Consider the following 18,141-nt stretch of genomic DNA (forward strand, 5'->3'; position numbering starts at 1 on the left):
GAAGATGAACACACACAAAACATTTACCAAAAACTAAACCTTGTAGGAACTTCAGCATACCATAAAATAAATTTAATCTTTGTGTTCTTTTACTCTGATGTACCTTCTGAGCGGAGGGGGAGGATTTAATGTAGAAGGGGTTGTTGGCTTGTTCCTGCTTCCGAACTTCCCGTCTCTGTTTGGGTTGAAAGTAGCAGAAGGGAAGGAAATATATGAACAGATAGTTTTGGGCTTCAAAAAAAAAAAAAAAGATCATAAGATTGCATCCACATTTCGTCTCCTATATACTCTTATAATAACCTTCACTTTTCACAGATGTTCCACTAGATTTTGTGGAGATTTATTCAACCACAAAGGTGTTCGTGAAGTCAGGTAGAGATCCAGATGAGGAGCACTCTGGTGCACTCAGCGTTCACATTTACCCCAAAGGTGTTCAATAAGGTTGAGGTCAGAGCTCTCTAGCAGGAGATCTTCCACTCCGACCCATGTAAAGCAGATCTTCATGAAGCTGACTTTGTGCACATTTGTATTAATGGAACAGGTTTTGTGTCTCCTGGTTCGAGTGAAGGGAAAGTTGACCTAGTTTTATACAATTATGTGCCTCCAAACACAAACCCTTCAGCATGACCGATATCCCAGTGTTCTCAGGTGTTAATGTTTAACAATGGAGTAAATAAATAGGGAGAGGCGTAACCATGACTAACATCATTCTAAAGCTCTGAGCCTTAAGCAGCAATTTCAGATCTGTTTTTCCAATAGAAAATGTTTAACGAATGTATTTGCTGAATGTGTGTAAGCAGTACACACAAACATGCATAAAAAAAAACCCACATTATTATTGCAATAACGAGTCAAACACATCCACTGCTGCTAATCCTGGTTTATTAGGAAAGATGAGGCTCCAGTGAACGACATGCCGTAAAGCATTTTTGCTCCAACCAAACAATAGTGTTGTAATTTAGATAGCTATTCTTTTGTTTACGTCACAGAACTTTGATTGGTGTATTGTTTGTATGTGTTTCAGAATAACTTTTGCATAAAAAAAAAAAAAAAAAAAAAAAAAAACACGCCATCTTGGTGGTAAAAACCTGGTGGGCTTGAGCCTCCACTCTATAGGCAGGTTTCGTGAGGTTCTGCTCTGCGCCACCAATCATTTCAAACCTTTTATTTCCAGCCAGTAGCATGATGGAAACAAAATGATGGATGGAAAATGTAGCCAATGAGGGCGAGGATTCCAACAATACATGGGAGGATTTTATTCCTTAGTTTTATTACTCTTAGTGGTCAAAGCAGCACACGTGCACACCAACCAGGAAAGGAAACAAAATGTTCAATGAAGGAAATGGAGCCCACTTTTATCAGGAACTGTTGACATTTAAAGTTAGGTAGAGCGTTTTCAGCTGTAAAAGTGGCAAAAGCTGTGGCGAAGGCTAACGGGTTAAACTGCAAAAATATATTCAAAAATATTCATAATACACTGTTTTATACAGCTTCTATTAGGAGATGGAGACACAGACAGGCCACATGTTTAAACACTTAAAAATAAAATTAATTAAAAGTATAATTAATAAAAAAAAAATATGATTACTTTTTACATTTATTCTGTTTTTGTATTTATATTTTGACTCAGTTTCATTTCATAAATTTGATGATCCAATCACACTAAATGATACCTCTTTATATATTGTCCAATATCTAATCATGGTAAAAGCCTTGCTTTTTCTAAACGTGTATGTAAAAAGACATTCGTTATCATTCACTAATAAAATGGAACATGCAGTGTTAAACATGTATGACATCATAGCTCACTGTAACATCAGACACTGGGAATGTTACAGCTTGTTTGTTCTCTGTAAACATTTCACTTATTGTATTTATATGGCGTATATATATATTATATATATATAAAATAAAAGTCTCTTGTGGAGAGACGCATCTGCTTCACTGTGAGACTCTTGAATACACTTTTCAACTCACTGAATTCTTCCTCTTTATGAGCACTGCATTTCCATCGCTGGTGATTACAAAACACTTTCTTTTTTTTTTTTTTTTTTACTTTTATCAGAAAACTACCTCTGTACTCAGGTGTGGATGTTTCAGAAAACAGGTGTTAATTTTTGAAATCCTTTTTATGTGTCATTTGTATGGCAGCCAGACATTATAGCTGCATTTTTTCTTGGAAAACCCACATTTGATGTTTCATTTCAGTTGAGAAAAGTTGCACTGATCGTAAATCACCTTGACAACGAGATATCTGATATGACTAATCTGCATTCATTTATTAGGAGGTCTTATGGGGAATTGTCTAAGATGTTAGCTAAGTGGTCAAAACATTGGATTTTAGATCAGAAGGTCATGAGTTTAAATCCCAGGCCACACCTGGGGCCCTGAGCAAGGCCCTTAACCCCATAGCTGCTCAGATGAGATAAATGTAAATTGCACTGGATTAAGGGCGTCTGCCAAATGCACTAAATGTAAACTGTAATGGAATGCAAATATACACACCCTTGCAAGCTCCTTCTCATCCACTTCGGTATGGCGAGGTCGAGAGTGCTTGGGCTCCTCTTTAGCAAAAATAGACTTGGGCTTCTCATCCTCAGACTCGCTCTCAGATGGAGGTTCATTGATCCAGGCATCCAGGTCCAGTCTGCAACACCAAACAACACATTGTGAATAAATGCATGGACACTTCAATGGTCTTTGGATTAGAATCTCTTCAACTTCTCTTCAAAAAAAAAAAAAAAAAAAAAAAAGGGGGGGGTGCAAAGTCAGTGTACATGTGGCATCTGGTTCAGAGACTCACCCTTCAGGCACAGGCACTTTCTTCTGAGCTTTAGGAGCTACAGGGTTGAGTTCTCCTGCAAACAGTGCAGATACTTCCTCAGCTACTTCCACATCCTTCTGCTGCAGCTTCTGGATGTATTTCACCAGCTGTAGAATGCAGGACGCCTGGAACAAAGAGCAAATAAATCAGTCAATAATCGGAATTATCTTCTGCATGCACATTGCTAATCTATATACAGATGTGTTTAGGCCTCACCCTCTCCTGCACTTCCAGATTAGCGCTCTGGACAAATAGAGGCAGTCTCTCTATGAGCAGTTGGCTGGCCTCCTGAGCAACCTGGCTGTCTTCTGTCCCCTCGTGTTTTTGCAGCAACGTTGCAAAAAGTTTCGCAGCATTCTGCACATACACGGCCTGGATGTGGCCTGGCAGGGTTGCCACTTTGGGGCGCAACATGGCCTCCAGAGTCTGCATGGGGTCCTCCAGGTGCCTGAGGAAACAGTTCACAATAGAACAACAGGGTAACATTAAACGTTTAATTTCCTAATCTGACTCCATTTCATAACCAAAGTCAAATTCAATTCATGAATAATTATAAGCGGCGTATAAACCCAACATTGCAACCGGAATAAAGCAAATTCTCATATTTTTAAAAGGACTGTCAATCAATTCAAATATTTAATTGTGATTAATCGCATGACTGTCGAGTTCGCTCGTGATTAATTGCAACTTAATCGCACATTTTTATCTGTCTGACATCGCCATGGACAAATATGGATGCTTTATGCAAATGTATTAATCATTATTATCGAAACCGCACAAAGACAAAATATTCCTGCAAATGAAAAAATAATAAAAGTAATTATGTTGTTTTAAATGACGTAAATCGTCTGGACACCGAACTGAACTTTTGCTATGTTTCCGCACGGACGGTTTTAATTGCCGGACATGTGCGTCATGGCGGATTTTGGTGCTTGATTTGAGACTTGGCGCAACAAATTTTAAGGGATTAAAAAGTATTTTTCAGTGGAATGATGAATTTGTGTGATACATTTTTACAGATCTAATTTTTAAACCTTATATTATAAATATTATTCTCAAAAAATAAATAAATAAATAAATAAATTAAAATAATAATAATTTACTGTGTAAAAATAATAAATACAAAAAAATAATACATTTGGCTTTCCCCTAATAGGAGAAGCTGGAAGAAGAAGAAAAATTATTCTGAAATTCCCAATCGGACGTACTCGGAGAATTCCCCACAGATCCACGCGGCGGCATAGAGGACCTCGCAGATGCCGTTGCGTTGCGTGTTGCCTGTCAGCAGGTGCGCGTTGTCTAACAGCGTGGCCATCTGAGCCACGGCGAACGCTCGGATGGCCTTCACACGGATGGCCACGTCCAGCATCTGGGAGGCGATGATATGACCGTGCCGGGTGCCTTCGAGCCGCGTTAGCTCCACCAGAATGCTAATGTACCTGCACAAGCAGAAAGAAGAAGGACTGTTGAGTTACAAATTCCCAGATAAAATCGCAAAAATTCTGGAAATGACGTTCCGGTTTTCCTTTGGAGAGTGTGTTAAATTTTTTATAAACAATTTCTTCTCTTTAACAATATTCAGCTGTTCAGGATCTGATCTGATCAACCTCCCGGGCTCTGCTGTATGTGTGTGTGTGTGTGTGTGTGTGTGTGTGTGTGTGTGTGTGTGTGTGTGTGTGTGTGTGTGTGTGTGTGTCCTTACCACTCAAAGTTAGTGATGTACTGGTAGTTGCTCTGGCTGCAAATGTCAATAATCTTGGTGAGCAGCTCGTCCCTGTATGTGGTGCCTTCAGCCTTATCGACGTGCAACATTAGCTTCTTCACAATCTCCATCAAGTTCTTCTTAGAGACCTACAAACACGTGACAATGATCAGATAATATCAGATAAACCTTTGATGTGGTGAACTGAGTAAAAAAACAGACATGGCAGACTTTAAAACCGAGCAGTTTTGCACACTTTTACAGTAACGAAAACGTAAACGAGGGAGAAACACAAATAACTTATGAACATGCTGCTGTACCATGCCATACAGAAGATCCAGAGCCCTCAGTCGGATGGACTCGTCCTTGTCATCCAGGCACTGCAGGATCAGGTCTTTGTGTGACTGCACTGACTTCGGGTGCGTCTTAAGGATCTTGGACATGGCCAGGAGACCCAAGTACTTCACTGTAACCCAAAAAATTCTCTCAGCAAGCTTTACACTTGGCTACATAGAACCTGCTCCCCTACACACACATTGTATGGACAAAAGTTTGGAGACACCTGATCATAGGATTGGTATGCGCTTCTTTTCGAACATCCTATTCCACATTCGGTCTTGATTTGCCCTTATAATAACCTTCACTCTTCTGGGAAGATGTTCCACTATATTTTGTGTGATTTATTCAGCCACAAGGGTGTTAGGAAGGTCAAGTACTGATGCAACTGAGGTGAGGAGGCCTGGGGGTCCAATGGTGTTCAGTAGGGTTGAGGTCAGAGCTCTATAGCAGGAGATCTTCCACTCCAACCAATGTGAAGATCAATTACATGGAGCTTGGTATGTGCACATCGTCATGTTCGAACAGGTGTGGATTTAAGATAAATAAATAAAAAAAACCAACAAAGTTCAAGACGATTTTGCATGCACAGTCACAGGGCGCACCGCCCTTCATAAGTCTGTGTGCCAAAAGAAACATATGGCTGGAGTCAGGCGTCCCGATACTTTTGTCCATAAAGTGTATTGATCTAAATAAATCACTATAGGAATATAGTTAAACTGGTCTACACCACATTTAATCCCAAATAAGAACACAAACACATAAGAAAATGAAAAGAGGACAGACACGACATGGACATGACACACAGACACAGACGGACTTGAGGTTTTGTATGAATTTGTGAGCACAATGGCGTTACAAACGTCTGACCGCTGGCTAATGCCGAGTCACCGTGCAGATCGAGGTTTCGTGCAGCTGGATTCCGTGGATTCTGGAATAATGGTGTAAATAGATGAGAAAATGCATGGGGGTAAAATAATAACCCTACATGCTACACACACTACTGAACTGAGAGCAGCTGCTCAATTCTGCCTCAAATTGGCAGAAATATCTAGTGTTTATATTTATCCAAAAAGAACATCTGACCTTTTCTCTCGTTAGGTCGTGATTTAAAAAAAAAAAAAAAAAAAAAACTTGTTCAAAAGGTCATGAGTTCAAATCCCACCAAACTGCCACTACCAGCTGTATAAATGAAATTAGGATAAAATGTGTGTGCCGATGTGAACACACTCATGCTAGACAACAAACAGGTAATCAGGAAGGAAAATCTGAACGAGCTCTTTAAACCACCATAGATAAATTCCCTTGCAAAAAAGAGACTCCAAATTTCGTCATGCGCAACTTATAAAACATTACTGACAAACAAAACCTTCACAGTCCAGGTACTGGAACACTTTCTCTACTCACTGCACTCAGTAGGAGCCTGATAACTCGAAACCTTCTGAAATGCTGGTCCAGTGCTAAGTTCTGACCTGAGAGATCGAAATCATCCAGACTGGAGAATGTGTTCAATGTTCACACACAGGTCATTAGACATGGAAAGTTGGAACTTTACATTCCTTCATTTCCAAAGTCGAAGAACTAAAAGCACGAAAGCAGCTTCGAGTTATCCAGGACGCAGCTCCATAAGTATAGGGGGGGTTTGAGGATCTAACACACAAACACGCAGACAATGAGAAAATGACACACTGCAGGCATTGACAGAAGGCTCACAGTTCTGGTCCGAGTCTTCGATCAGGATTCGCAGTTTCTGCACACAGAGCTGTGGATGGAAAGGGAGAGCGATTACTCAGAATCATTCCACAGAAAATTCCTTCATCTCAGTTAATCGTTCATTTTAGTTCTACTGAAAAAACGTGACACTTTCTCAGCTCTGGAATTCATTTCCACTCGTCCTCGAACTGAAGGTACCTGGCTAGAAATCATTGAAGTAAACCATAAGTACAAAAGTTTGTGGACACCTGAGCAGGCGATTTCACATTTAATCCCCATTCGCTATTATAAGAACCCTTTGAGAAGGTGTTACTCTAGATTTTGAAGATTTGAAGGGATTTGTTCAGCAATGAGGCTGTTTGTAAAGTCAGATACTGATGTAGGTGAAGGTGAAGAGGCCTCGACTCTAATTCCAATTCATCCCATAGGTGGTCAAATCTCTATAAGCAGGCCACTCAAGATCTTCCATTCCAACCGTATCTTTAATGGTTCACAAAATTCAGGTGTCTCGATACTTTTGTCCATATAGTGCAGACGGAATCTGACAGGATTGACACCCACCTGAATGCTAGCACTGTGGTTGGGCATCCCAGAGGAGAGAGAAATCAACACTGTGGAGGAGAAACGGCACAATAACACCGTCAATATACTGATCTGAGATGTTGGTTATTCCACTGAATTCCACAGTGGAGAGAAAGTACCAACCTGCGATCACGGTGTTCACACATTCATACAGCAGTGACATGGCGGAGGTACTGAAAGAGACGTGAAGACAGACAGAAAATGAGGGACCTCCTGTTTGTCTATAAACAGTAGCAATGGGCAGTGATTTTTATTACATAAACATGTTGCGGTGTATAAACTGAAATATGTCCGTGGTGATGTGCAGTCCTACACGCTGCACTGCCCATCGTACCTGTGGATGAGGTTAGTTAAGGGCTCAATCAGCTTCTTCCCGAGACGAGGCTCCAGAGGGGTGAGGGCACCAAACTGAAATAAAGTCACGCACACGCATTACGTATCTCTACACGTTTAAAATATAATGCACATAAGAGAGAGCAGGCGTCCTTTACATACCAGTTTGATTATCTTGATGAGGACCCAGTTGTTGGTCGAGGAAGTCATAAGCTTGAAGAAAAGGGGGGCGAGGGACAGGTAGTTCTTAGGGTTTCTTCTGGCCAGCTCACAGATGACATTAACTGCTGCTGACTGCACACCTGGAAGCAAGAACAACAAAGATTATATATAAACTCAAACACACAATGTCCAAAAGAAATTGTGACACCTGATATACTGTGTGTGGTTCTTCTCCAAGTCGGAGGCACAAAGCCAGCTCCATGAAAGATATGCTTTCCATGGGTTGGAGTGGAAGATCTGCTGCTACAGAGCTCCAACACTATTAAACATGATGTAAATGCTGACAGTACCTAACTTTCCTAAGCCTGAATGAAACTCCACAAAATCTAGTGGAACATCTGTCTAGAAAGCTGAAAGCACAAACTAATATTGTGTTCAGGTGTCCACAAACTTTTGGCCATATAATGTGTATATCTGTTATTCGTATGAGATTCACTGTTAGTTATCTTTTCATAAAGCAAAAAAAATAAATTTTCTTGCAGTGTAAAGGACAGAATAATGTGTGTCAATCACACACACACACACACACACACACACACACACACACACACACTTTAATACAGAAGTGTGGTTTGATGCAAATAAAAAAAAAAAAAAAAAAAAGAAGGAAAGAAAAAAAGATAATGCAGTAAAGAAACCTGGGCACCTGGGTCAGGGTCCTCCAGTTTCTCTTTCAGACGGGGGAAGGCAGGACGCAGGGACTCGGGGTACTTCAGGAACACTTTATACATGATGAGCACAGCCTTCTTCCTGATGTACGGCTTCGTGTGGGACATCTGTGATGTACAGAGCGATTTCATTTCATATTCAGGAACAATAATGATTCTTAGTAATATAACTGCTTTTATAGCGCATACAAAAAGACTCACCAAAGTCATAATGTCGTTGGCCAGGTCACGGGCCAGGTCAGGGGTCACAAAGCAGGAGAGGCCGGTCAGCGCCACGCCAGTGTCGTACTGATTAGGACTGCTGAGATCCTGATGAGATGAAGAACATTTAAAATACTTAATTTTTTTTTTTACACTCTCCCTTCCCACCCCTTATAGAAGTTCTCTCAACCCCTCATTCCTCCATCCTCCACCACTGGTCCATCCATCCACCACCACTACACCCTCCACCACTGCTTCCTTCATCCTACCACCGCTCCACTGCTCTCTCCATCCCCCACCACCACCACCACTGCTCCCTCCATCCTTCCCCCCCATTCATCCTCCACCACTACTCCATCCATGCTTCCCACATTCTCCACCACTACCACCACTGCTCCCTCCATCCTCCACTGCTCCCTCCACCCACCACCACTACACCCTCCACCACTACACCCTCCACCTGCTTCCTCCATCCTCCACCCTCCACTGCTCTCTCCATCCCGCACTGCTCCCTCCATCCTTCCCCCCATTCTCCACCACTGCCCCCCCATCCTCCACCCTCCACCGCTCCCTCCATCCTCCACCCTCCACCGCTCCCTCCATCCTCCACCCTCCACCGCTCCCTCCATCCTCCACCCTCCACCGCTCCCTCCATCCTCCACCCTCCACCGCTCCCTCCATCCTCCACCCTCCACTGCTCCCTCCATCCTCCACCCTCCACTGCTCCCTCCATCCTCCACCCTCCACTGCTCCCTCCATCCTCCACCACTACACCCTCCACCACTGCTCCTTTCATCGCCCCCCCCCATTTTCCACCACTGCTCCCTCCATCCACCACCACTACACCCTTCATCCTCCACCACTGCTCCCTTCATCCTCCACCACTGCTCCCTTCATCCTCCACCACTGCTCCACTGCTCCCTCCATCCCACCACTGCTCCCCCCATTCTCTACCACTGCTCAAATGCTTAAAACATTCTCTTTTCTGACACCTAGGTAGAGGAACAAACTTCCACTTGATGTTTGAACAGCTGACTTCAAACGATGTCTAAAGAACTACTTCTTCCAGCTGTATTTTACTTCTATTAAAATGTGTTTTTCTAACTATATTCTCTCCCAATGGTTTCAGGCTGATGGCATTATTAGTCTGATGTAATGAACTTATTAATTAGAATTTATTGATAGAGATGTCAAAAGATTAAGTCGATCAAGATGAAATACTATAAACGCAATTCAGTACAAGCCTGAAAACAGAAGTTTCCGTAGCGGTTATATTCACACTGCACAATAATTTATTACACCTGATGACATGTTTTTTCTATTTGTACACTCCGCATTAATAATTGCTCACATCTGACTACACAATGGTTCAGCTTTCAAACGGCTAGAATTACAGGCTGGTTCTTAATACTTTTCACTAGTGATCCAGCACCAGCACCTTGTCAGCACACAAGCGTTAAGTGCTTCCTATTAGGTTTTCACGCGAGTGGTACACGCCGAGCTGCTAAGAAGGTCAGCATGCTTGGAGAATCCAACTCGCTGACCATGTGAGCCTAAAGGTGCACTTTTCATGTAACGTGTCCGTCACAGCGGACGGGCATGAAGATCAAAACGAGTGAGCAGAATGTCCGGCTTACCTTGCGAATCTGATTGGTTGTCAGCATGATGACATCAGTGCCTTCATGAAAGCACTGTGAGGCTGCCAGGTATCCGATTCGCTGGGAATGAGAGAAGACAGCAGTGTAAACACTAGTAAACTAGACAAAAGTATTGGTACACCTGACCATCACACCCATATGCTGTTCTTCATCCACAAGGTTGGAGGCACACAACTGTATAGGAAATCCCTGGATGTGCTACAATTAAATTTTCCCTTCACTTGAACTAGGAGGCCCAAACCTATTCAAGCATAACAAAAACACCTGTGCACAAAGCTAGGTCCATAAGGAGAAGCTTTACATAGGCTGGATTAGAAGATCTCCTGCTCCCCAGACCTCCTTACTTCACCTCAACCTATAACAGTACCTGACGGTTCCAACACCCTTGTTGTGCCTAAATAAATCTCCACAAGCACACTGAAAAATCTAGTGAAACATCTTACCATAAGCTTCTTATAGGAGAAAAAGGGGACTTAATGTGGAATGAGATGTTTATAAAAAACACATACCAATCTTATGGTCAGGTAGCCACAAACTTTTGCCTATACAAGATATCTGAGTCTTTAACATCTTGTCTTACATTAACCCATGAGCTGAATTTGTGTTGCTCTGGATTTCATTTTGCACAGTTTCTTTAATCGTTTCACGTCGCAGGATGTTCCAGATTATGGAGAAAAAAAAAAAATCATCCATCAAACATTTAAATCAATTAAATGAAATTAAATCATTCTACCAGGATGGATCCTTTGCTAACATGTGATTTGTCTATTGCCTGAACACAAGGCACAGAACAGGCAGGTCCTGTCCTGAGAACTCAATCGGTGTAACTTATCCCTGTATCACAAAATCTTATCTCTGACAAGATTGCAAACATGGAAGAAAATTAATATTTTCTTACCTTAAAGGTGAACTTAGAAGAGCTCATCACCTCAACGATGTTGAACGCAGCCCAGCTGACATCATATCCAAGCATCTGCAACTATAAACACACACCAGATACCGTAATGAAGCAAAACTGCTGATTCAGAGTCAAAGTGGCGGCAGCGGAGGACAGACAGACAGACAGCGCGGCGGCGGCGGTGGACAGAGAGAGTGGTAGAGGACAGAGTGTGGTGGTGGAGGTAGTGGAGGACAGACAGACAGACAGCGCGGCGGCGGCGGTGGACAGAGAGAGTGGTAGAGGACAGAGTGTGGTGGTGGAGGTAGTGGAGGACAGAGTGTGGTGGTGGAGGTAGTAGAGGACAGAGTGTGGTGGTGGAGGTAGTAGAGGACAGAGTGTGGTGGTGGAGGTAGTAGAGGACAGAGTGTGGTGGTGGAGGTAGAGGACAGAGTGTGGTGGTGGTGGAGGACGGACAGAGTGTGGTGGTGGTGGAGGACGGACAGAGAGTGGTGGTGGAGGACGGACAGAGAGTGGTGGTGGAGGACGGACAGAGAGTGGTGGTGGAGGACGGACAGAGAGTGGTGGTGGAGGACGGACAGAGAGTGGTGGTGGAGGACGGACAGAGAGTGGTGGTGGAGGACGGACAGAGAGTGGTGGTGGAGGACAGACAGAGAGTGGTGGTGGAGGACAGACAGAGAGTGGTGGTGGAGGACGGACAGAGAGTGGTGGTGGAGGACGGACAGAGAGTGGTGGTGGAGGACAGAGAGTGGTGCACTTACATAGGTGAGCTTGCACACTGCATTGGCTTTGACAGCGATGTTGTCCTGTTTGAGTTCCTGCTTGATCTCATCGATGCATGTAGAGATGTATTTGGCCTGTTGAGAAACAGAAGAGACAGTGAAGCAGTGATGAGTGATAGTGATGGAGAACGCTTACTTCTGAGAGCTTTAGCCTCAGTCTAGGATCTCTATATGTATGCATCTATAGTGGCTGTAAAAAGTGTAGAAACACCTGGACATTTATGGATTTAAGACACGCAACAATCTCGCTAAAAGCTAAAACCATACAGTAACGCGACATTGAATGAAAGTTCTGTGGTGTCCAAATGGGACATTATTGTCTCCAACAGAAGAACTTGTGTAAGATGATGAACAGGAGAGAAGATGTGATCAGACTCCCTCACCCCCACACTCACACATGGAGGTGGAAGCTTAATGGTTTGGGGTTGTTTTGGAGACTTATTCCGGAAAGTGAAATGAATCCTGAACCAACATGGCGCCTATTCAAGACGATGATCCGAAGCGCACGGCTGAGTTCTGTAAGTGTTATTTAGAGAGCAGATGGTCGTCTGAAACGATATCTATCATGGAATCACCTGCCCAGTCACCGCACCTCAATCCTACTGAACTGTTCCGAGATGAACTGCATCACAAGGCAAGTTTTACAGGACACACAGTGAAGCACATCCACACATTTACCGTAATTTCCGGACTATTAAACCCACCCATATATAATCCACACCCACTGAATTTTACAAAGATTTTTATTTTGAACGTAAATAAGCCGCACCTGTCTATAAGCCTGAACCCTGAAACTAATGAACTTTACACAGGCTTTAATGAAAGACAGTGTCTGTTACACGGCTTGTATCTAAACAGTAGCCTACCAAGAAGGTCATTGTTCACTGTCTTCCTCCTTCCTTTCACAACTATTTCTCTCGAGAGTTTATCTTTCGGCATCGTCGTGCGTTTAAAAATCACCATCGGTGAATCTTTTCTCTCGATGCCGTGCAGCTCAGAACACAGGTGAAGTGTGTTTTCATGCTCGGTTGTTTTCAGCGTGACGAATGATTCACATTTCCTGTAGACAGTCCGAGTGAGCGGCAGGTCAAACGTCAGAGGAACATCATCCATATTTATGATGTGGTGCGGCCCGATTCAGTGGGAGCGCATCTGATTTAATATAAAGAGTTTCATTGGTTCACCTGAACCCGTTCCGCAATTTCATTGGTCTAATGTTCTGGGGTTCAGTTTTTTGGCATGAAGTTTTTGAAACCGGGAAAAACCCAGGAAAAATCCATAAATTAGCCTCTTCGTTGTTTAAACCGCGAGGTTTAAAGCGTGGGCAAAAAAGTAGCGGCTTATAGTCCAGAAAATACGGTATCCACTACAAAATCTATCAGAAAGCCTTTCCAGAAAACAAAGGGGCATCATCACAAAAAAAAAAAGGGTTTGGTCAGGCTTTTATCTCCTGTGTAATAATATTTTATGTTACATGCTGCCTTGCATTTGCACTGATCAACTGGATATTTAAAATAATTATTAATATTTTATAAAAATAAAAAGGAATTAATTAAATTAACGTAATACACTTATTATATTGATTAAATTCAGTAATCGATGAACATTGGGGCAAATTTTATTGATTAAATCAAAAAGATGAAAAAATTGTACATTTATAAGACCACATTTGGGCAATACAGAAGTGTATAAGTGCATGTTTTGTATTTAATTTTCTAAAGATATGTTCTACTTATTTTAGCAGACTAACAAATGTCTCACTTCAATCCTTCATTTATTCACTCCCTCGATATGCGGAATGGTACATTCCGTACTAAATCGAATGTGATTCGCTGGGTCAACAATTTTCAACCAATCACGAGCCACCGTTCTCGGAGAGAAAACCGTGTCTGAAGAGCGCATTTGGATAATAAACCATGTGATCTGGTGATACAAGAACAACATTTTTAGCAGTAGCACCCTGAGGAGAAGGAGAAAAAACATTCAGCACTTCGATGCGGAGGGAAAAAAAAACCCTAAAAACTGTCTTTCCCTGCCTCTGAAGGTTTCTCACAGAGTCTGTTAGTCTCGGTTTCTCCACCTCTCCCTGTGTTGGTCTTCTCACCTTCCTTGATCCTTTCCACACACACAGTATGGAGTGAGGGTCATGTGTCTTAAGTCATAAGACAGCACACAGACAGAATGAGAGAAGGGAATGAGGCATTATGGGAGAAACTCCAGCGGTGTTTTTTCTCAGCTGCACAGAAATAAAGAGCGGCTAAAAACGTCCACAGCTGCTGATCTCCTGCTGTGTCCTCATTACAGTGTTCTACAAAATGTGTGCATTTCTACACAAACATCATGGTGAGATGAACAGCAAACACCCCACATTCCACACCTCAGGCAGAGTGAAAACAGTAACACTCAGGCTACAAAAATCCCCCGTCTAGTCCATGCACAGACGGGACCGTCAGGAAAACAAACAAAGGGTTCGGCCATGCAAAAAGCTGAGAACACACACACACACACACACACACACGAGCAAACAAGCTGACGTTTAATTCATGGGGAGGATGAATATTTCAGAGTTCTGTCCACGGTTGGCCGGGTAACAAGACACTGTATCTAGGTGAGCTGGTACAGGTTACACAGGTGGAGTCTTTCATGACATCGGACTCCAAATGTCTCCGAATGAAACAGAGCGAGAAGAGACACGGAAGGTCTCGACGTGTAACACAGTCTACATTAGGTGTGTAATGGTACACAAAATTCACGTTTCAGTTCAATTTCGGTTTCAGGTGGGGGTGGAGGGGGGGGAGGGGTGGTTTTAAAAACATTAAATTATTGTCGTAATTTTTTATTAACAGATTATTATTATTATTATTATTATTATTATTGATTAAAGAAATTCTAAAAATGCCTGTTTGGTTAAATGATATAAAAAATAAATAAATGTATAATACTTTATATACAAATGTAAAAAATCTAATTAATGCATAACACTAATTAAATTGAGAAATCAATTAAACTGGCACAAAATAAATTGATTCAATTAAATATAATAAATAGAAAAACATTCCATTAAAAAGTTTACATTTGTTAGACCCTATTTGAGTAATAAAGATATGTGTGTGTGTGTGTGTGTGTGTGTGTGTGTGTGTGTGTGTGTGTGTGTGTGTGTCTATTCTACATAAAAAAAAAACATAAATCCACTAAGGATGTATAACTACATAAGCAAAAGTATGTGGACACCTGACCATCACACCCACATGAGGTTGTTGCACAAACGTTGAAGGCAAACAATAGTTCGGGACGCCTTCAAGGCAGTAGCATGAAATGTATTCACTTCATGACGATCCATTAAGAAAAGCTTTACATGGGTTGGAGTGGAAGATCTCCAGCTATAGAGTTCTGATCTCAAACTCTAGTGAACATGATGTACTGGAACGCTGACTGCACCCCAGGCCTCCTCACCCTCACCACTACCTGGTTTTACAAACACCCTCATGGCTACATGAATCTTGACAAAATCCTAATGGAACATCTCTCTGTTGAGGTCGAGGAAGAAACAATCATCAGCCAACGCTGAAAAAATCTAGATTCACAACACAACACCCACTGCCTCATCCTGCAATTATTATTATTATTTTATTTACATATATATTTTTTTTATTTTATTAGTTTTTTAAACCCATTACTCATTCTACCTTTTAAATATTTATAATACAATTTCATATAATAATAATCCTGTTTTTTTTTTTTTTTAAAGCAGTAAAAACCTTTACAATATTTTTGTATTTTTTATTTATTTATTTATTTATTTTAAACATGACACTCCCTCATTCTGCTTATATGACGATTTAAATCTGAATATTTGGACTCGTGTCCTGGATGGGGGTGCAGATTGACGATCGTAATAATCGACAGTTGTAAGGGTTTTTGGGAAGAAGACGCAGACGACGACGACGTTCTGCTCGGCTGCTGGAATAAAGTGATTTTGGAGTTTTATTGCTTTAATATTTCTGCATTATACAAATGAAAGATGGAGAGATAACTCATTAACAACCCACAGTGACGGTCCGCCTGCAGCGCTGAAGAACCAGAACCAGCGCTTCGTGATCACGTCGTGTCCCGCGAGTCCGCCTCGGGCGTGCGGTGCCTTATGGGACGATACTCAAACGTGGGCTGGGGACAAATAGATCGGTGCTGATACACGTGCAGCTGAAGAGGCTGATTATATTACAGGACAACCTGGCCTACATTACACACACACACACACACACACACACACACACACACACACACACACACACACAGTGTCCCAAGGGTTTTACTTGTAATGCAACTATTTCCAGGGAACTATAATGTAGTTATTGATTTCGTTAGAGTGTGAACAAAACTCAGAACACTCCAGAACGATGCATCAGAGACGAACACAGAATTCGCTGCAAATTCTAAAGCAGAGGGGATCAGAATTCTCCGTTTCACCGCCGAGTCAAGTTCATTCTGCTTCTGTCCACCTGAAGGTGCGAATAAATGATAATATAATATTCAATTATAATGTTTCCTGCCACCAGCACCAACAAAGCCTGTAACATCATCATCATCATCATCATCGGGTGTTCAGACGGCAAGACGTTTCCTTCACCCAAATACCAAAAGTATTGGGACACCTGCCGTTTCCACCCACGTGCGCTGCTTCTATAAACTGTTCCCATGAAATTAGAAGCATGGGATGCCTTCGTCTAGTCCAGGGGTCTCCAATCTTTTCCAGAAAGGGCCAGTGTGGGTGCAGGTTTTCATTCCAACCAATCAATGCTCACACCTGATAGTCATTGAAAATGAAGATCATTAGATTTGAACAGGTAGAATTTGGTGTGGACTTGCTTGGTTGGAATAAAAACCTGTGCCCACACTGGCTCTTTCTGGAAAAGATTGGAGACCCCTGGTCTAGTCGAACGTGGAGACGCAAAACTGCTCCAGCATGACAATGCACCTGTGCACAAAGCCAGATCCGTGGAGATAAGTGGAAGTGTGGAAGATCTCCTGCTGGGTGAAGGTGAACACTGACTGCACCGCAGGCCTCCTCACTTCCTCCTCCATTAGTACCTGACTTTCTCAAAAAGACCAACAGAAGAATCTCCACAAAATCTTGTGGAACATCTTCCCACACGATGGAGATCATTATAAGAGCAGAGAATGAGATACATGTAGGTAGACATGAACATGTGTTCAGACAGGGGCAGAAGCTCCAGGTCAACTGGTGCGCTTATATATATATACACACACCTGTGTGTGTGTGTGTGTGTGTGTGTGTGTGTGTGTGTGTGTGTGTGTGTGTGTGTGTCCGCTTTAATTAATATCTCATTCATTCCACCATTGTGACATGGAGCACACATCTGGACGCCGGAGGTCCTTGAAAGCTTGTCTTGAAGGCTTTGCTCCGGGTAGAAGGTGTATAAAAGGTGTATAAAAAGAGTATAACGGTGTATAAAAAGGTAAACAGAGGACGCTAGCACGCGCAGCAGCTGTTGCTAACGCGAACTGAACCGTTACGTACATTTCCATTGAACTAATGACACGTCCTCATTCTGCCCGTTAAGATGGAGGTATTGTACACAATATCTTACCTCATCCTCCTTGTGGTTCCTAATGCCACGTACTAAATCCTGAAGGTTTTTATCAAACATCCGATCGATGCTTCCTTTCACGATCTTTAACGCCATGGCTGCTGATGTTCCTCCAAAGCCGAGCTTAGCGCTGTTTTCCCAAGCTGACAGGCCCGCTAGACGCGCTTACATCCACCTGAGGAGAACACTAGCGCTGTGATAATCCTAGCCTGAAGAAGGCGAGGCCAGCTGGATCCGTACCTCCACCACTACCACCTTCTTCTTCTTCTTCTCCTCCTCCTCCACCAACACCTTCTTCTTCTTCTCCTCCTCCTGTAACTGCAAACTCACTCAACGACCGCCAGCGTCTAGAAAATGGCTGACAAAATGGCGGCCGGATCAGCTGACCAGCAGGCTGGGTCAAATAAATGAGGCCGAACTCCAAACCATTTCCTGTTCCCTACACAAGCGCACTACATAGGCTAGGAGAGCGGTCACGTGTCCAAGGCTTGTGGTGCACTATCTAGCCAATGAGCGTGCGGTTTGCGATTATCACAAACAAATGCGATTATTATTTGTAGCAGTATTTTTTGTTTGTTTGTTTATATATAAATACTATATTACATTTTTATGT

General features: G+C 42.5%; 1 protein-coding gene across 6 annotated transcripts in view; it reads right to left on the bottom strand.

The window, feature by feature from the left end:
- Nucleotides 1-17,962, bottom strand: part of ap3d1 (adaptor related protein complex 3 subunit delta 1) — a 32,364-nt gene extending 14,402 nt beyond the window's left edge. For all 6 annotated transcript variants that reach the window (XR_014536385.1, XR_014536386.1, XM_083559029.1 and 3 more), the window contains exons 1-18: nt 17,529-17,962; nt 11,899-11,994; nt 11,138-11,218; nt 10,219-10,299; nt 8,582-8,689; nt 8,359-8,488; nt 7,653-7,792; nt 7,492-7,565; nt 7,281-7,330; nt 7,137-7,186; nt 6,576-6,624; nt 4,847-4,992; nt 4,527-4,675; nt 4,033-4,263; nt 3,041-3,272; nt 2,804-2,949; nt 2,506-2,647; nt 104-175 (exon numbers count right to left, since the gene is read on the bottom strand). Coding sequence is in view for 4 of the 6 variants with exons in the window: in XM_083559029.1 (XP_083415155.1) it covers nt 104-175; nt 2,506-2,647; nt 2,804-2,949; nt 3,041-3,272; nt 4,033-4,263; nt 4,527-4,675; nt 4,847-4,992; nt 6,576-6,624; nt 7,137-7,186; nt 7,281-7,330; nt 7,492-7,565; nt 7,653-7,792; nt 8,359-8,488; nt 8,582-8,689; nt 10,219-10,299; nt 11,138-11,218; nt 11,899-11,994; nt 17,529-17,624 (2,073 nt within the window). In the remaining 2 variants the exon portion in view is untranslated. The remainder of the gene's footprint in view (nt 1-103; nt 176-2,505; nt 2,648-2,803; nt 2,950-3,040; nt 3,273-4,032; nt 4,264-4,526; nt 4,676-4,846; nt 4,993-6,575; nt 6,625-7,136; nt 7,187-7,280; nt 7,331-7,491; nt 7,566-7,652; nt 7,793-8,358; nt 8,489-8,581; nt 8,690-10,218; nt 10,300-11,137; nt 11,219-11,898; nt 11,995-17,528) is intronic.
- Nucleotides 17,963-18,141: the final 179 nt, after the last annotated feature.

The sequence above is a fragment of the Silurus aristotelis genome, assembly GCF_946808225.1.
Source record: "Silurus aristotelis genome assembly, chromosome: 13".
NCBI classification, from domain to species: Eukaryota; Metazoa; Chordata; class Actinopteri; order Siluriformes; family Siluridae; genus Silurus; species Silurus aristotelis.